Source organism: Silurus aristotelis (assembly GCF_946808225.1).
Source record: "Silurus aristotelis genome assembly, chromosome: 25".
NCBI lineage: Eukaryota > Metazoa > Chordata > Actinopteri > Siluriformes > Siluridae > Silurus > Silurus aristotelis.
Genome location: NC_139598.1, coordinates 17,112,704 through 17,131,060, shown reverse-complemented (window position 1 = coordinate 17,131,060; position 18,357 = coordinate 17,112,704). Strand labels below are relative to the sequence as shown.

Sequence of the window (18,357 nt, the reverse complement as noted above, 5' to 3'; positions counted from 1 at the left end):
GCCACAAATGTAAATGTAAACAACGCGAGTCGAGGGCACTTGCTGTGATCGCTGTACACAAGCGGGAGGGGTTTAAACGTGACGATTTAGCCAGTGTGCAGAAGTTTGACAGAAAAATGTCAAGGAATCAACCGGAACGTCGGGAGCGGTGAAGGGCAATGCGTGTTCTGCTTGCAGGAAACGAAGTGGCGCCTGACAGAACTCGGGAAGGAAGAGAATCTCTGTGACATGTTTGTAGTTTTGTGTTTCACAGTACAGCGATTTTTTACAGTTCAACTAAACATTAGAGAGATACTCGTCTCTCCGCCTGCTAAATTTTGGACTTGAAGTAAAGTAAAGGGAAGGCCAGCGGGGTGTGTTTACACATCAGATGTTCTCGGGCATCAAGAGAACGGCCAGGTTCTCCAAGACAAGATCAATAGAGCATCCTGTAAGGAGAGCTCTATGCAGCTTGCGAAGTGGTTCAAGGTTAGGATGAGAGGAAGAGATGGACCAAACAGAAATCTCTTTCAAGATACAGAGAGCACTTTTTTACCACAGAAAGCTGAATCTATTGTTCTACTTACATTAAGAAAATGAAAGTCTGGGTTTGTTTTTTTTTGGTGTGAAATACAGCTAATATACAGTTGATTGTTCTGAACTTTTTCACAGGCCTCTTTCTGCTCAGGCTCGACTCCCACACTATTCTTTTTGAAAGAATTATAGCAAGGTTACAGTGTTTTGCTACATCAGCTATCCATGAAAGGAAGTCAGATTGCTCAGACTTTTTATGAATTAAAAACCTTGAACATGCAGTTAGAAATTCTTCACTCACAATTAAGTAGCAGTTCTTTATCCTGGTCAGGTTTGCAGTGGGAGCACAGGATCAATTCCGGGGCTCTGATGCAGCTACATTTACCAAATATTCAATATTTAACTCTAATGCCTCTTTTTACAATTCTGACCATGTCGATGCTTTAGTTTTAAAACTTCAGATGTTTCTCAAATTTTGTATCGTGTACCAGGCTTCTAAGCAGTATGGAAAATTGGTCCTTGCTCATGTCCCCTACAAGTGGCAGCTTGGCCATACCAGGGCTTAAACCCACAACCTTCTGATTAGAAACAAGAACTTTAACCACTGAGCTACTTCAGTGGCTAAGATGTTGGGCTTGTGATAGGAAAGTTGTGAGTTCAAATCTCCCACTAAGCTGCCATTAGGCCGTTGATCAAGGCCCTTAACTGCTCAGTTGAATAAATTTAAGTTCCAAATGTCATAAATCCATAGTAACTTTCAACTGTTTCATTTACACAAGTGAGCAAATGGGGTTGAGGGCCTTGTTTAGGGGCCCAACAGTAGCATCTTGGAAGTGCTGGGATTTAAACTCACAAACCACTTTTCTGTACCCACCGTAATGTCAAACACAATAACAATACATTTTGGGGGTAAGTTGATAGCAGTGATTAGCAATTAGTGCAAGTTATTTAGAGTTTATTAAGACACACAAGTAGAAACACAAACAGTTTTTTGTTCATGGAAAATCAAAAACAACAACAAATAAGCCACGTAGAGCTTTACAGCTTTATACCTGACTATTACAAAGCACTGACACTGGGGACCTCTGCCAATTTTGCTGAATAAATATCCTAAAAAATAACCTTTAACCTAGCAATAATTGAGCATTTTCCTTGATCAAATAAGTGTTTGATGTGAACCATAAATCATCAATCCCCATAAGCAATCGATTTCTACAGATACAAAACCATATTCTCAGAGCCGCTTTTATAGAACATTAATCAAAACCAATCAGAAATTCAATTCAATAGCACTGAAAAAAGTGTGAGCATTTATCCAATTGTTTGCCGTTTAAAACGCTGAGGTAATAAAACCTCATAACCCAAGGCTAGTTAAAAAAATAAATAAAAATACACTACATACCATCTTCTTATTTTATAAACAGCCGAAGTTAGCTAAGTCCATGTGACTTCCTGTCAGGTTTATCTTGAAATATGCCTCAAGGCTAGTGTGGATTGAGGGTGAACAAATCTGGCTTCCATGCTTTTAGAAAACACCTCAGGGTAGCCGCTACCCTCAATACCCTGATCAGCTCATCGGCAAACATCAAGCAGTGTCTTTTCATAATTTCTGTTTTGTTGTTTCAGACTGTTTTGGGGGAACTGGGAATAAAACTTTAAATCAATAATTTGAACAGTTCTGAGGGCCTTTTAAAGGACATTACATTTTTACTCCCAAAATGACCGATTGTCTGTTTCTGTTTTGGAAGTTTTCTCAGTGAATCATTTACATATATGGTATTTGGCCAACTTATGTTTATCTTATTCAAACAAATTAGCATCTATGAGGTTAAGGACCTTGCTAAGGGGCCCAGAAGTGGCAGCTTGGTGTGGCTGGGATTTGAACTCTCAACCTTCGAATCCAAAGTCCAATGCCTGAACCACAAAGATACCACCCCCCCTCATAATGTGTATATAGATGTTTTTCTTACAGATTGGCAGGTTCTGTAGCTACCACCTACCCCTTTTTTTTTGCATTTTCTTTGCTTGAATAAATAAATGAACTTTTCCCACATTATTTGTTGCTCTTCAGACAAAATCAATAATTTTTTTTCCCAAAACAAAAAACTACTACCGCATCAACTAATGAGTAACGAGTTTGGGAGTTCTTTATGCTAGCTAACGTCAGATTCTGGGTGTACACCGAGTGTTTTCGCTTTCTGACAATTTCCACACGTTGTAAAATAATTGTTCAATTCCGAGTTGAGATCGGCGATCTTAGAGTGCACATCATGATCGCTATCATGGTCATTTAAGTGCTATTGTGACCAAAGATGTTTGATAAAGTGGGTTGAATGGGCCTTGCTCAAGGGCCAAGGTATAGCAGGTTGGTGTGACTGGGATTTGGATCCAACTTTTAATGCTTTAACCACTAAGCTACCACCTTCCTTGACCATCTGTGTGTCAGTGATGTTTAAGGAATTCGAAATTGTCTAAAGGTCTGGTTTAATCCTAAGATTTATCTCCCCCACTACATTCTCCACGGAGCAACACCAAGAATGCTGTCTTTCTCAGCAAAACCTTGTATAAGCTGCTTGAAAGATCCAACGTATGTTTGAAGTCTTTCAGAAAAGCCAAAAGATCATCATTTGAATAGACTTCCATCATACAGAGATTGAACTTTTGCAAAAAAACGGAGAACCTAAAAAAAAAAATAAGTTCCTAAGACAAAATAGACTTAACCTTTTCAAATATTTGCTGACAAGCCTCAGAGCATACACATTTCACACTTTCCTCAGGAGACTGGTCAGCGATGTAGCGCTGACAGCAAAACTCTGGACATTTTCAATAAACACACTCACACACACTTCACAACAACCGCCCTGAACTTTATCCCTTGAGGCATCCCTACTAAGTTTCTCTACAACACGCCGCTCTGTATGTCACCACTGAGCATGTGCAGCATCATTACGATTATTACTGACCAGTATGCAGTCTGTTCAGTTGGAATGATGTGCCTCTAATAACATGGCCAACACCCCTTGCGATGACCAAAAAGAAATTATAAATACAAATCTACCTAGTGTATCATAAAAACAAACTAGCTTAGCATAGCAACCACCAAGCAACATTTTATCAACCACTTGTGGTACCATAGCAAACATTTTGTCCCAAACTAGATTAGCTTAGTAACCACCAGCCAAGATTCTGTGCTTCATCAACTACTTGTGACACTATAGCAAGCACCTTGACCCAAACACTGGTTTAGCAAACATCCGGAATAGTAACCAACTAGAGGACTATAGCAACCACATAGCAACACTGTAGAAACCACTTGGAATAACACCCTAGTTTAAAATATGAGCAATCTCGAAAAACTTTAGCAGCAAAAAGAGAGTAAGTAATGTGGAATGCCATAGTAACAGCCTAACAACCTAGCAACTGCTTCTGAGTCTTGGACCATGGCCCAAATTCTGGCCCAGGTCTTTAAGTTTTGCTTCAGTATATTTAGATAACCCTGCTTCCTTATGATGCCAACCTTAAAGTGCCCCAGTCTCTTTTGCAGAGAAATACTACCAAAACATGATGCCAAAATTTGTATGGCATTTATTAAAGCATTTTCTTTAACCTTTTTAGCCTAGGTACACTAGCCAGACATAACATTATGACATTATCAGATTATAACATTATGAGCGGTGAAGTGAAGAACACTGATTATCTCTTCATCGTGTCACCTGTTAGTGAGTGGGAAATATTTATTAGGCAGCAAGTAAACATTATCCTCAAAGTTAATGTTAGAAGCAGAAAAAATGGGCGAGCTTAAGGATTTGAGCAAATTTGACAAATTGTGCTGTCTAGACGGCTGGTTCAGAGCATCTCCAAAACTGCAGCTCTTGTGGGCTGTTCCTCGTCTGCAGTGGTCAGTATCTATCAAAAGTTCTCCACGAAAGGAACAGTGGAGCTCCTGTAGCTGCTGAAGAAGTTCATGCTGTTCATTCTTGAAGGGTTGACTGTTTTGGCAGCAAAAGGGGGACCAACACAATATTAGACATAATGTTATGCCTGATTGGTGTATGTAGCCATCTGGGCTCAAATATACATTTTATTTACGGTGTATGCTTACTGTGATTTAAGTGAGGTAAATACGAAGGCGAACAAAGTCTCTAAGCCTCACCTCTGCAAATGGGCACAGGAAAGTCCCACGCAGCTACGTTGGATGTGCTGGTGACGCAAGTGAGCTGAGCATGACCATCCAGTGAGTAGCCCGGGACACATCGGTATTGAATCCGGTCACCCACGTTAAACCGAGTGCCGTTCAGAATCCCTTTGGGGGGAATGCCTGGGTTTCCGCAGGAACTGCTCTGTAGCTCTGGAAACAAAAAAGGATGGTTGGTGTTTGCCTCAAGCTCTCACCTTCAACTCTATCGGAAATATCGTAAGAAACTCAATGCACCTTGCGTAACACCACCATGTCATAATCATCACTCCAGGAGCCTTGACGTTACTTTCTAAATTCAAGGAATATTAGTACAGTAACTAGAAGTCAAGATGTCAATCCTGAGTTAAAGTCAAGTCAAGTCAAGAAGCTTTTATTGTTATTTCAATTATTAGCGAGACAACGTTTCTCCAGAACACCGGTGCTACATAAACAACACAGAGCGACTAAACAGAACACAGAGCTGAGGACTTAGTAAGTGTCCTCGCCACATAAAGTGCATCGTGTGCAAGCAGTGCAGACAAAAGACAACACGGGACAGCGCGGGACAAATACACAAAACACAGAATAGCGCCGACCAGCAAACCTACTGTATATGTTACCTACAGTAAATGTGCTAAAGAAACATCTATAAACAAGAGTGTACTTGTAAACAAACACAATTTTGTGCAAAAACAGCAAGAGCAGCAATAGAGAGATGAAAATGACAATATAAATGTACACTTTTTTTTAATTATAAAGATTATAATATAATATGGGTGGTGCTAAAGACATGGATGCGTATGAATTGAAATAAGTATTGAGCGTGTGTTATAACAATTCAGTAACACACAGTTGAGTAAGTGTGAGAGTTTGGTACAGTTCAGTTCTGTGTGTTGAAGATCCTAATGGCTTGAACTGTAGAACTGTAAGATTTAAGACGTCATTTTGCAAATTTTTTCATTTACAGTTACATTTATGGCGTTTGGCAGATGCCCTTATCCCAGCGACTTACATTTTATCTCATTCCTACAACTGAGCAACTATGGGGTATTTCTCAGGGGCCCAGGAATTTCACTTTGTTGAGGCTTGGATTTGAACTCATGACCATCAGATCCAAAGTCCAAAACCTTAAACCACCAAGCTAGCACCCCCCTTCCCCCCTTTTTAATTTTTTCTGATTTCCATTTCTATTTTTTCTGATTTCCATTTACAGCATTTGGTAGACACTCTTATCAAGAGCAACTTACATTTTTTTTCCTATACCACTAAGCAGCTAAGTGGTTAAGAGTCTTACTCTGGGGCCCAGGAAGGGCAGCTTAGTGAGGCTGGGGGTTTGAACTCACAAGCTTCAGATCGAAAGTCCAATGCAATAACCACCAAGCTACCACCTCCCCCTTTTCTTCCATTTTCTTTCATAAGGCTGAACAAATGTCCCATGTCATTGAGAAAACAAAATTCACAAAATACTGTTCATTTACAGTTATATCCTCTAACAGTTGGTCTGAGTTTGAGATCATTTGAGAGTGCCTTCTCATGGTCATCTCCAAGAGGCTACACTGGTTCCATAGACATGAATTGTACCCCAAACCAAATCAGTGAAAGCAGTGGATCCTTGACCAGCAGGAAACCCATGCAGTCCAAAAAAGTAATAATCTTTAAATTGAAAGTGCAAAGTGTAAAAAGCATAAAAACATTATGGCATTTAGTACTGAGACATTTTCTCTCAGAAGTTTAGCTTCATTCATAGAATCTGAAGCATTGGACAATTCTGGACAATTATTTATCACTTTCGTTTATAAGTCGTTTACACTACAGAGATTTTTTTCTCCAAATATCTAGTTTTACTGATGAGGCACCACTATGTTTTCATAACACAAATGGCCAAGCTGCCTAACAACACGATAACTACTATTTTCCACCGAAAAACCAAACAAAAAAAACAAAAATTGTAGGGTTAAAACACAAATTTGTGACATTTGTGTTAAAACAGCAGGAGGAAGTGGTAATGCATCCATTACAATCAATTACGCGTGAATATTTTTGCGCGGCGGCATTTTGCAAAGCTTTCCTAGCTGACTCTTTTTGTATTAGTAAAAATAAAGATGGGAATATAAGATGCCAAATAGCACATCATGAATGTAATGACGTCCAAAATGCCATCTGGGAGCTTATCGGTCTCCCAACACCCTCAGCGCAGATTAGCGACAAATGAATGGAGCGGTAATATAGAAAGCTTTCACATAAAACACAAAAAAACAATGTTATATTGGCGAAAATTACCCTCAATCGCAGAGCTGATGAAGTTATTTCGTCGTCTAGGTTCATTCAGCTCATATTTTCTTTTTACAGTTTTTGGTTTTCACCGTTTCTACGACCAGAAGAACTGGAGTTGCTCTGCCCTTCTGATGGAAAAGGAGATTTGTGCAAAGAATTTATACATATTATTATTGTAAATTTCACCTGACATTATAGTTAGAATCATAATTAGACCCAAATATTTAAACTTGCATTCAAATGATGTTTTTTTTTAAATGAGGGTCTTCAGGGGCTCTCGCAAAATCTTGCCAATATACAATTCAAAGTCTTTACCCCACAGTTCGATAGTTTTAAACCCTTGCTCTAGATTATTGTTTGTGATTATGCATCTTCAGCTCTGAAACATTTCATTATCATCTCTCCTGAAAATATATGCCTGAATAGAACATCAAAGCGTTAGCGGGATACTTTGATGCGCCATTGCATAACCGAAACTGTCATAATAAGTACGTTTGGCACAACAGCATCCAAAAAATACTCTCCAAACCCTGGGTCAAAGTGACACCAGAACCCGGAAGCTTAGAGCCAGTAAGCAACTATTTTCCAATTTTCACAAATAACAACCTATCCAGAACTAAGCCCTTTTCTGCCACCTATTCACATAGGAAGTGATGACACAGTAAAGGTGCTGCTAAAAACTGATCCTGAAACGACCCCATTTATTTGAAAAATGGACAGAAAAACATTGGTTTAGTTACAGTAGGCAACACGTTCGAATAACTGAGGCCCAGAAAATCCATTTACATTCGCTCAGTTAGTAAAAGCTGGAGGGCAACATCTCCGCATTTCAATTAAGGTTCTATATTATGAACGTAATTAGTAAAGAAGCAAATTACAGAACTCATGTTTAACATGGCAGAAATTTCAAAAGAAGTAAAAAGCCAACGAAGTGACTGCTTTTTTTCAGAGGAGAGCTGTTTGCTGTTGAGTGCTTTTTTCATTTCCTAAGAGTCTCTTTATTCATTTCTTTCATTTGTATGTGATTCACCTGTCAGAAATACAGCCTCAAACTAAAAAATAAAAAAAACCACGAACAGTTAAATAATTATATACAAGTATGTATGTAGTTTTTTTCCCCCACTTAACCACTGAGGCTGTGGATCTCTGCAAGTGCAGTCGATGTGATTCACATCTCGATGCATAGTCAAGGATACAATACATTAAAGATACATATGAAGCAGCTACCGATGCGATTCACCCCATTAGGACTTCGATTCGATTCAACACAATACGATTCAATGCATTAGATAAAATATGATGCTCTGCAATTCAATATTTTAAATAAACTGTCGTTTGCTTAGATTTTTTTTTATCTCACACAGACAGCAAATCATCAATTTACTTACTGTAAGTGCCTTCTGACTTCTAACGCATAAAAAAAAAGAAAATAAAACCAGACGTTCTTTTCCTGTTCTGTATGCAGGAAGTTACAGCTCTACCTCTGCCATGTTAACCTCTTAGTCGTCAGGGTTGCGCCAGCACAACCAATAGCCCGATGTTCTCAGGTGTTAATGACTAACTATACATCATAAAGCGCTCAGCCTCAAGCAGCTTATTCCTTTGTTTATGTCACAGAATTTCGGCCGGTGTTTGTGTGTATATATTTCGGAATAACTTTCGCATAAAAAACGACATCTTGCTGGTAAATAAACAAATATGGCTACCTGGCCATCAATATGAATGCCAACTCAATATCAATAGTTTGAGTCTTCTAGTTTAAATAAAGGGAATATTTCCTGCTATTACATCCAAAGACCTCCTATATAATTGTCTCCAAATAAATGGGAACCAGATATAGCTGGAAATGCCAGGTGTCTGAATACTTTTGACCATACAGTATATGCGGCTGTATAGCAGATGAATTTACAGACATAAAAAAATACACTACATTTAATATTCTATAAAAAAAAAATAAGAATAAAAAAAATAAATAAAAAAAGATTTTTATAACTATTTTTTATTGAATTTTATGGATTTATTTAAATAGATTTGTGTGTATATATTTTTGTGTTTATGTATAATAATTTAAGTATACTACACATTATTTTTTTATAATATAATATTATGAAAAAACCATGTTGATTGAATTCCCACCAGCCCATTGAAACGTCCGATCCATCCATTTGACTTTGATGAATGATAGCTTCCCTGTAGCTGTGGATCCGGATCACAGGAGCCCATCGAGCCGCTGAAATTTCTCATTATCTCCAAATTCTCTCGACGTCGCCGAACAGAAACGATCGCTTTCGATACTGACGCTGTGCTCAAACAAAACAAACCCAACACGGACATCCCGCAGATCGAGTGATAGCAAGCGCTGGGATGTGATCAAACACTGTCTGCAAGTATGAACGCAACGATCTGTGTTTATCTCTGCTGCCTGACTCCTGATTTTCACCAGCTGAGTGTTTATATTCACTCTATATGAAGTCTTTGCTTTTTCAGTTCAGAAATGAAAGGCCAAGGTCAAAAAAAAGAAAGAACGAAAAGTCAATTCTGAAGGCATTCTATTGGAGAAAGGGATCTTTTTCCTTTTTCTTATAACAAGAAGACAATTAACGCTAGCAAATACAGAGTATAAAAGCACGGGAAAGAATAAAATATAAATAGATAAAACTCTTTCAGGGGATGCCAATTTCTGATATTCTATGGGAATAAAAAGATAATAAAATAAAACACTGTTTTTTTCCCCTAATTATAACCATGTTTTGGCTGATATTTGTGGAAATCTAATTAAAATGACTACAATTTATTAGAAAAATCTTTAAAAATGGTCATTCAGGAGAAAGGAACCAAAAAATGCCCACACTTTTGTTGCATCATGGAGTAGTGTGAAGGCCATCGTCATCAAGTGGAGAAACTAGTGGGAACAAAGAAGTGAAAAAAATGGGGCACCACAGAAACATTACCAAGACCAGAATGTCCCTCTAAAAAAAATAGAAAGGAAAAAGAATCATGAAGGCTGCACAGAGAAGGAAGTATTAACAGAGCTATCTGATTAATACGTACACTACTGTATATGGAAAAAACTTATTGGGAAACCTGACTTTTTCAGCCATATGTAGTTCTTCACCACACGATTGTGTAGGATTGTTTCGGATGTCTTTGGACGCAGTGGCATTCGATTTTCCATTCAGTTGAACTAAAAGACTCAAATCTGTTCCTGTTCAAGAATCACAATAGCATGAAGAACGTTTGTAGAAGCTACTATTGGGATTTTCTCTTTAGTTTCTACTACATAAATATTTAAGGATTTTCACCTTCGAGGTAAAGAAAGAAAAAAAAAAATCCATGGCAGCAATTAGGAGTGGCATAGAACAGGTTCAGATCTAAATCATACAGAAAAACCCATGGAATGACTTAATAAATAATAATAATAAATAATATTATAATATATAATTTTATTAATTAATAAATAAATAAAATAATTATTTTCAGTTACGGATTCACAGACGTATTTTTTCTTTTTTTCCTTTTTTAACAAATACTACATGGCACCAACATGAGATTAAGTATTTAGCATTGAATCAAATGTGTTTATGTGTGATGGCTGTTAATGACAGAAACGATGTGACACGTTTCATCAGTGTGGAACTGAAATGAGTTCTCCCAGGGGACGAGATATTAATTCCCCCACATCTCTTGATTCTCTCAATTCTCTTCACATTGCTGCTTTTTCAGGATGATAAAAGATTTTTGAAGTGAGCCATGTTCCTGTGTAACTGTCTTTCATCATGACGCTCATCCGCTTAAACAAGGCAACATTCGAGGAAAGAAAAACGATTTCATGCACGTTCCTCTGGGCCTATTTTTCTCAGTGGCAGCTCAGGGCATTGTAAAGGCATTGGACTGTGGATTGGAATCTGCTGGGCCCTTGAGCAAGGCCCTCGACTCTCAACTGCTCAGTTGTATGTCGCTCTGGATAAGACTGTCTGCCAAATACCATGAATGTAAAATGATTTAAAGTCTTTCACAGTGAAAATGAGTGTCGCAAGTTGTTTTTTTAGATACTCGTCAAGCTGTACTTTTGTACAGTGTATTAAAGCGGACTGGTAGCTTAATGGTTAAGTCATTGGACTTCGGATCAGAAGGTCATGAGTTTGAATACCAAGCTCCCACCAAGCTCCTGCTCCTGGGCCCCTGAGCAGGGCCCATAACCACTCAGCTGTATGAATGAGTCGCTCTGCATTAGGGCGTCGGCCAAATGCCATAAATATAACAGTAATGAATTAGCCTACTATCATTTCCTTGTTCTGGACCTGAACAGGTTAGAAACTTTTATGCTAATAGCTGTAGATGTCTTTACAGGGCTTTTCGGCAGTTTTCAAGAGGAAGCGCCAATGTAAAAAAATCAGGGGCATCACAGAAATATGGTTTCATTAGCTCCTATATTTTTGCAATTTAAATAAAAAGTGGTTATGTAAAATTTTTAAGTACAAGGTTATAGACTTGTTTTTTAGACTGTTGGCTCAAATGACATGCATCTTTATATCAAGTAGAGTTTAATAAAAATAAATAAAAGAAATGTAATCCCCTCTTTTAGCTTTGTCTGCAAAAATCTTTTTTATCATCTCATGTCTAAGATGTTACTGATGCTAACAAGACATATTGGCATTTTTATATGAGACAGATTGCAAACTGCTTTGCACTGATTGCTGTAGTGTTTGTGTATTAGCCTGACCAATTACACCAGATTTATCTCACAATGTGGTTATTGAATATTTTTTTTTATATCTGTGGTATCCAACTGACTAATTAGTGGAGTTATAATAATAGGAATAAGCTAGTTAGCTAGCTAGGTGTATTTAAACTAGCATCATGAACAAACACACAAAATTGAAGAAGTAAATAACACAAAGAAAAAGTCAGTTAATTGAATATATTGTAACACAAACTTCACACCTTTTATACCTTTTCCCCCGAAATGGTTTCTCGTGTCGAACGTAACAGTTTGGTAAAATTTTCCTCCCCTCATCTATTTCTATTTTATTGCTCTCTTTGTGTATTCTATCGATTTTTTTTTTTGTGCCATGTGTTTTGAGGGGGCTGCTGTAAAAAAGCAATTTCCCCTATGGGATCAATAAAGTGTCTGCCTGTATGTGTGTCTGTCTGCTCGTCCTTCTGCCTGTCTTTGTCATTTATTAAACCTGAAAACCAGAACATTTTTTAGAAGCTCTATTTTGCTGTTCGTGAACTATGAAAAACATTCATATCATAACATAACTTTCTTTAAAATTTTATCTCACGGTTATTGTGATATCTAACAACTATTTTTATTATGCAGACACACTTCAAGACATTTACTCTACATTTACGGTATTAATTCCAAGGTTACGTAGAAAAGAGCAAAAAAAAATTATAATAATGCAGCCCAGGAAAGTTCCTTGTATTCAGAGTTGGGTTATGCACCTGCTGAATTCCTTCGTCATGAAATCACAGTCCAGTCCTGCAGTGCATTGTTTCGTGTAATGTAATATACATAAATAGAGCGATAGACTGCTGAGATTTCTGTCACCCTTCTTGAGGAGCACACGGCCTCACGTGAAAAGGTCACGTTTCTGTGTGTAACTCTTGACACACCCAGGAGAAGAAGGCTGATTTGTGGCGGATGGCAACAGACACATTAATCAGCACAAATGCAGTGACTGTCAAACACGGTTTGGCTTGTTGGCATGATGAAGGACTGACACAAGCTAAAATGAGTTTTCTTTTCCCCCTTCTGTGCTCAAGCCTGCCTGCTTCGCCTTCTCCATCCTTCTCCTTACATACACACACATAATAGACCTCAAAGACAGACTCGCACACCCACGGCAGAGTGATGGAACACCAAGAAACGAATGAAGAAGCTTCAGTGTTTCAGATCATCAAAAAAATTTTCCAGGCAGCCCTCAGTTTCGATATGAAATATAGAAAAAAATGCAAACGGATGAGATGGAGAATCGCTCGGGAGCGACGTGGAGGAGGCACGGAATTAATCGAGTCAAAGATGTCGGCGCATGAAAACGCCGACCGAGGGAAACCAAAAGATAAGTCGAGTTTGAACGCGTTCCAGAAATCGGAAGGGATTCGAAAAAAATGGCCGGCTTTTCACTACATTTCGAAAAGAGCAACGGCAAAAGAGTGCAGTTCGATCACACCTGTCATCGCACCTGGTGCCTTTTAGCGAGACCCTCTCCAAATCAGGCGCTAACAGATCCGGCTAATGGGGGAACGCTCCTTCAATTTGGCGTCCTGATCTGCATCAGTGATATATAAGGAGATGGGAGCACGCTGACATCCGGTGCCCTGCAGTGAGTAATAACGTGTGGGATTAATATTCCAAAGCCTATAAAATTCCAGAGAACATTAAGCTAGAAAAGTGTGAGGCGAGGGACGGGTGAGGCTGAATTATTCAGCGTGTAAATGATGGAGCAGATGGGGGAGGCATCCTGCGGTCGGGTCAGGAGGGTGGCAGGTGGTAAAAGAGAGAGAATGTGAAAGAGAGATAGTGAAAGAGAGATAGAGAGAAAGAGAGAGTGAGTTATTTAGGATGCAGCAAGGGTTCTCCTCTCATGCATAAGCCCCTGCAGACATGACCAATCATAACCCTCATCTTAGCCAAACTCCCTCACAGTGAAATATCCATTACGCTTCACTTTAAGTGAGAAAACAATGTTCTGTGAGGGTTTTCACAAACCCGATGGGCTGACACGCAGAAAAGGTGAATCACACGATTTCGTTTTTTTTTCTGTTATAAATGGCTTTTACTGTGAGTTCTTGGGGTTTTTAGATTATAAGAAAACGTGAAAGCTCTACTTAGTAAGGGCTTCTCTGTTCTGATGTGATATAAAAAAAACTCAACTTTCAAAGAAAAAAAGAAAGAATCTGGCAGCCATTAACATAAGTTTATCTTTCCTTGTTGCTGAGGTGCTGCCTTCAAGGGTGTTTCACTGATCTGGAAAGGTGCAAGCTATACTTAGCTGTTGGACTAATGATTTAAAATGTATTCCAGTAATTCTTTATTTTTTTATTTTTTTATTTTTTTATTAATTTTTATTAGAATCTACCCCTAATGGTACCAACCCAGTGAAAAGGGAAGGTACCATAATAGAGCTGTAGTCAAGGGTACCACTGTCAAGTCCAAGACAAATCCCTGAACCAGGACGAGCAAACATTGAGTCAAGAGAATATTTCAACCAGTTTGTGGTGAGGGTCCAAGACAAGCCCAGAACCAGGACAGCCCAGCTCGAGTCAAGACCATGTATAAACCAGTTAACAGCCAAATCCAAGACAAACCTAGAACCAAGACTAGCCAAAACTGAGTCAAGGCCATACCTAAACCAAGTTACAGCCAAGTCCAAGACCAGGATAACACAGATCGAATCTAAAAGAGGTCCAAATCAGCCCAAATTGTTTTAGGACTATGTCTAAAACCGGTACTTAAACTAGTTGGCGCCAATCAAACCAGCAATTAGGAGAAGAATATTTTTAGAAGTAGTTACTACTTGTCAAACTCTGTGCAAGTACCATAGTTTAAATGAAGACTTAGTCAAGAACAAGACCATAATTAGCAATAGCAAGTCCAAATCAATACAGAAAATACCTTACAATTGGACTCTTATAACCCTTTTTATTACTTTTATTTCTCAGGTGAAGGCTGTGTCCAAAAGACACACACTTTATTAGTGGAACCATGTTCAGTGTACACCCCATTGTGGGGTATAAAAAAAAAGGTGGGTTTCCTTTAATATATTTCTCTCAGAGAGAATTGCTTTGGCTTGATTGTTTAGATATCTAAATATAAACTGACATCCAATTGAACCCATGTATGATAGACCCTGACCTTGAGTAGTTCTTCTGAAGTGCTCTTAAGTGAAAACCAATTTCCCTGAGACACATCATCTATTGCCCATGATTCAGTCATCTCATTGTCTCGAAAACCAAAACAGTGCAAAACTAGTTGGTTATTGTTCCCCAATGAATCAGAGTGACACTCACTAATCATGGCTCTCTGTGAGTTGATGTATGTGGAAGAAGGCAGTTAGCTAGCATGGGCAAGCTAGTCACATTTGAATGCAGCTAGTGGGTTGGAAAATGGCTCTGGCAAAAATTCTGAAAATATATTCAGCGAATAAATAAATAAAAAAAATCATGCACAAGCATCCGTTTAGCTTTCAGGATACACACAAACACACACAGGTAATTATGTTCAAACTTCATGATATGAAATAATAAATCAGCAGATGCTGCGCGTGGACAAAATACCAGCGAGTTTCAAACGACTGTTTCCAAACTAAACATCTGCCTGCATGAAATCAAAAATCAACATCAAAGCATTGATTTATTTAGTGATTATTAATATTAATGAGGCATGTGTAGTGTAAGAAATATTAAACAGAGTTAGAAAGACAGAAAAAATTGTCACTCTATGGCTATAATACTGTATATGCTATGATATATAAAATATATAAAAAAAAAAAAAAAAAAAATATATATATATATATATATATATATATATATATATATATATATATATATATATATATATATATATATATATATACACACACACACACGCATGGAAACGGGAAGTTATTCATTTGGAACTATTAGGACTGCGTTTATATGCCCTTTTGATACGAATCGTTGTATTTTTATATTTATATTAAAAGTGAACTGATGATTTGATTCTGTTGATTTTACCGATACCAATAGCTTGGTTGGCTCATACTTGATAACCAATTAATCAACCGATAGATTTAAAATGAATGCTGGTTAAATAAAAAAATAAATACAATTACAGTTCATGTAAAATAGTGCTGAACTTTTGAATTAAACAAATATAAATACATGAATTATATTACATATTGAGGAAAATATAAGACATGCATTAAAACTGAAACTAAAAAAGTAACACCGCATTGAGTTCCATCCACAATGAATAAAAAAAAAGACACTTCAATAAACAGCACGCAACATCAGTGATTTGCCTCTAGAGGTCTCGTACTGTATAACGCAACCAGGAAAAACTATCAGTATGGATTTTTGCCAAACAAATTTCAATCCAGCATTCAACTATCGGCGCTGATTTATTGGCAAAACCAAGAAATCGATCAAACTCTTCGGATGTATTTGATCCACAAAAGTTCTTCAAATGATGAAAGAATTACGGCTGAACCCAGCTTCTAAACTTATTCAGGTGAAGATTTCAGGTTTCAGAACATTTTCTCTCTGAACAGTTCCATATACAATTAAAAAAAAGAAGAAAAGAAGAAAAAAAGTCAATTTTCATAGTCATTTTCAAAGCACTCCATTAAGCTCCTCTGAGAAAACCTACCAACTGTAATGAATTCCAGAAAAAAGGCAATTAAGGCTATTTTCTGTCGATATCCTGTAGTTTGCCTTGAAAATGTCTGTCAATAATTCCCTTTTCAAATAAGCCCATATGGTCGAGATCCGAGAATGTATACATTGTGAGTAGTTTAATTCACAGCCCAAGAAATCGGTAGAGAAGGCAAATGAAAGGCGCCTCACCTTCATAATAGATTTTAAAGCCGTGGGCGCTCACAGCGAAGTCACTGGTGAGCCGCAGGGAGAAAACCGAGCCTGTGCTTGTGACTGGAGCGGGCACCTGGAATCCTGTTAACCTGAGAACAGAGAAAAGAAAGACTGATTTTTGTTGTCAGGCATCCAAACAACATTTGCGTCATGCTTTCTTGTTTATTCATCAGCCAAGGCTGCAATATTACACATCACCACGCACCAAATGCACAAAATCAATTTTCAGCTTGAAACGCACAATCGCACTCGTCCCTTACTTTCGAACGCTGGGTTTCAGCACCAGGATCAAATGCCATGTCTAATGCATGATAATCCCTGACTTTCAAATTTCAGCACACCGAAGTGCGAGCCGTTTCGCTGTGTATCAGTTCGCACATCGGATCGCTCAACAACACGACCTGTAGTGTGAAAGGTTTCGAATATTAAACAGATCTTTCATATCGTCAGGGTTTTGCGATGTAATTAGAGGCCATAAAGCAGATGTTTAAAATATTTATTCTTACATTTCTAGAAAAAACCTATAGAATGTGATCATTTTTGAGTATAGCTTTATTGCTAAAGGTCTCACTTCTCATCTCAGGTAAGAGTGTGGGATATATAAAAGCCTAAATAAGTTGGGGTGTGCTTTGATGGGACAATAATCACCAAACAGGATGTGTTGTGAACATCACATGACCATCTGATCAGAACGTCCAATCTACTGAGTTCCATAAAGGTTGATTGTGGAGGTTCCGATTAAAGCGTTTTCCAGCAATTACTTTTTCTTGCCCTTCTTACAAAACATCACATTTTTGTATCAAATTCTGCACCAGAACCTGGATTAGTCGTGGAGGTAAATGAAGCCGAGTCATTAATGCCCCAGTGCATTTCGGTGCATTTGGCACATCTCGCCTTAATTACTTCCTGTTCAGTATGAGTGTAACATAAAAATACCCTCAGGATCATGGCGAGAAAAAAAAATTGCCTCCAATGCCCTCAGGGTTATTTCTTTCATTTTGTTCATTGCAAGAGCTCATGCACCCCTCCAGGTCATGATGAAGGTTATATCAATCAAGAACAGAGTAAATCAGACCGCAAGTCCCATGTGCTCTGATTCCCAAGAAAAAAAAAAAAAACACTGAAAAAAAAAAAAGCCTTTCATTTAAATGCCCTCTGTCAAAAATTGTAAAAAAAAAATTTGTCTATTTTTAAAGTATATATAGTATAAATAATTTGTCACTAATCAATAAAAAAAAGATATATATATATATATATATATATATATATATATATATATATATATATATATATATTTTTTTTTTTTTTTTTTTTATGTTTTGTAGTTTAATAATTTTTTTTGTTGCATTAATGATTTTTTTTTTAGATTATTCAGGTAATTAGTGTAATGATTACTTGATCATTTTTATAATTATTTACTCAGAATTTTTTTTAATAATTTAAAAAATGCATTATTTTCTATGGCTTCTGTTATGCCTTTTTTATTTGTTAATAATAATAATAATAATAATAATAATAATAATAATAATTATTATTATTATTATAATTATTATAATTATAATAAAATCCTAAATAAAGCTTGATGCTAAATAAGTTTACAATTATTAAAAAAAATATAATAATAATAATAATAATAATAATAATAATAATAATAATAATAATAATAATAATAATAATAATAATAATTACATATAAACATTAGCTAATTTTTACATTATTATTATTGGCATCGAATTGAAAAGAAATTGGATTAAAAAAATATTAACAACTTCTATTGTGCAAGTAATGTTTCGGTTAATAAGATTAACTGCATG

General features: G+C 37.1%; 1 protein-coding gene across 3 annotated transcripts in view; it reads right to left on the bottom strand.

The window, feature by feature from the left end:
- Nucleotides 1-18,357, bottom strand: part of csmd3a (CUB and Sushi multiple domains 3a) — a 245,184-nt gene that overhangs the window by 187,301 nt on the left and 39,526 nt on the right. For 2 of the 3 annotated variants that reach the window (XM_083529477.1, XM_083529478.1), the window contains exons 3-4: nucleotides 16,520-16,632; nucleotides 4,667-4,861 (exon numbers count right to left, since the gene is read on the bottom strand). In XM_083529477.1, coding sequence (XP_083385603.1) covers nucleotides 4,667-4,861; nucleotides 16,520-16,632 — 308 coding nt within the window. The remainder of the gene's footprint in view (nucleotides 1-4,666; nucleotides 4,862-16,519; nucleotides 16,633-18,357) is intronic. The other variant, XM_083529479.1, reaches the window with a different exon arrangement.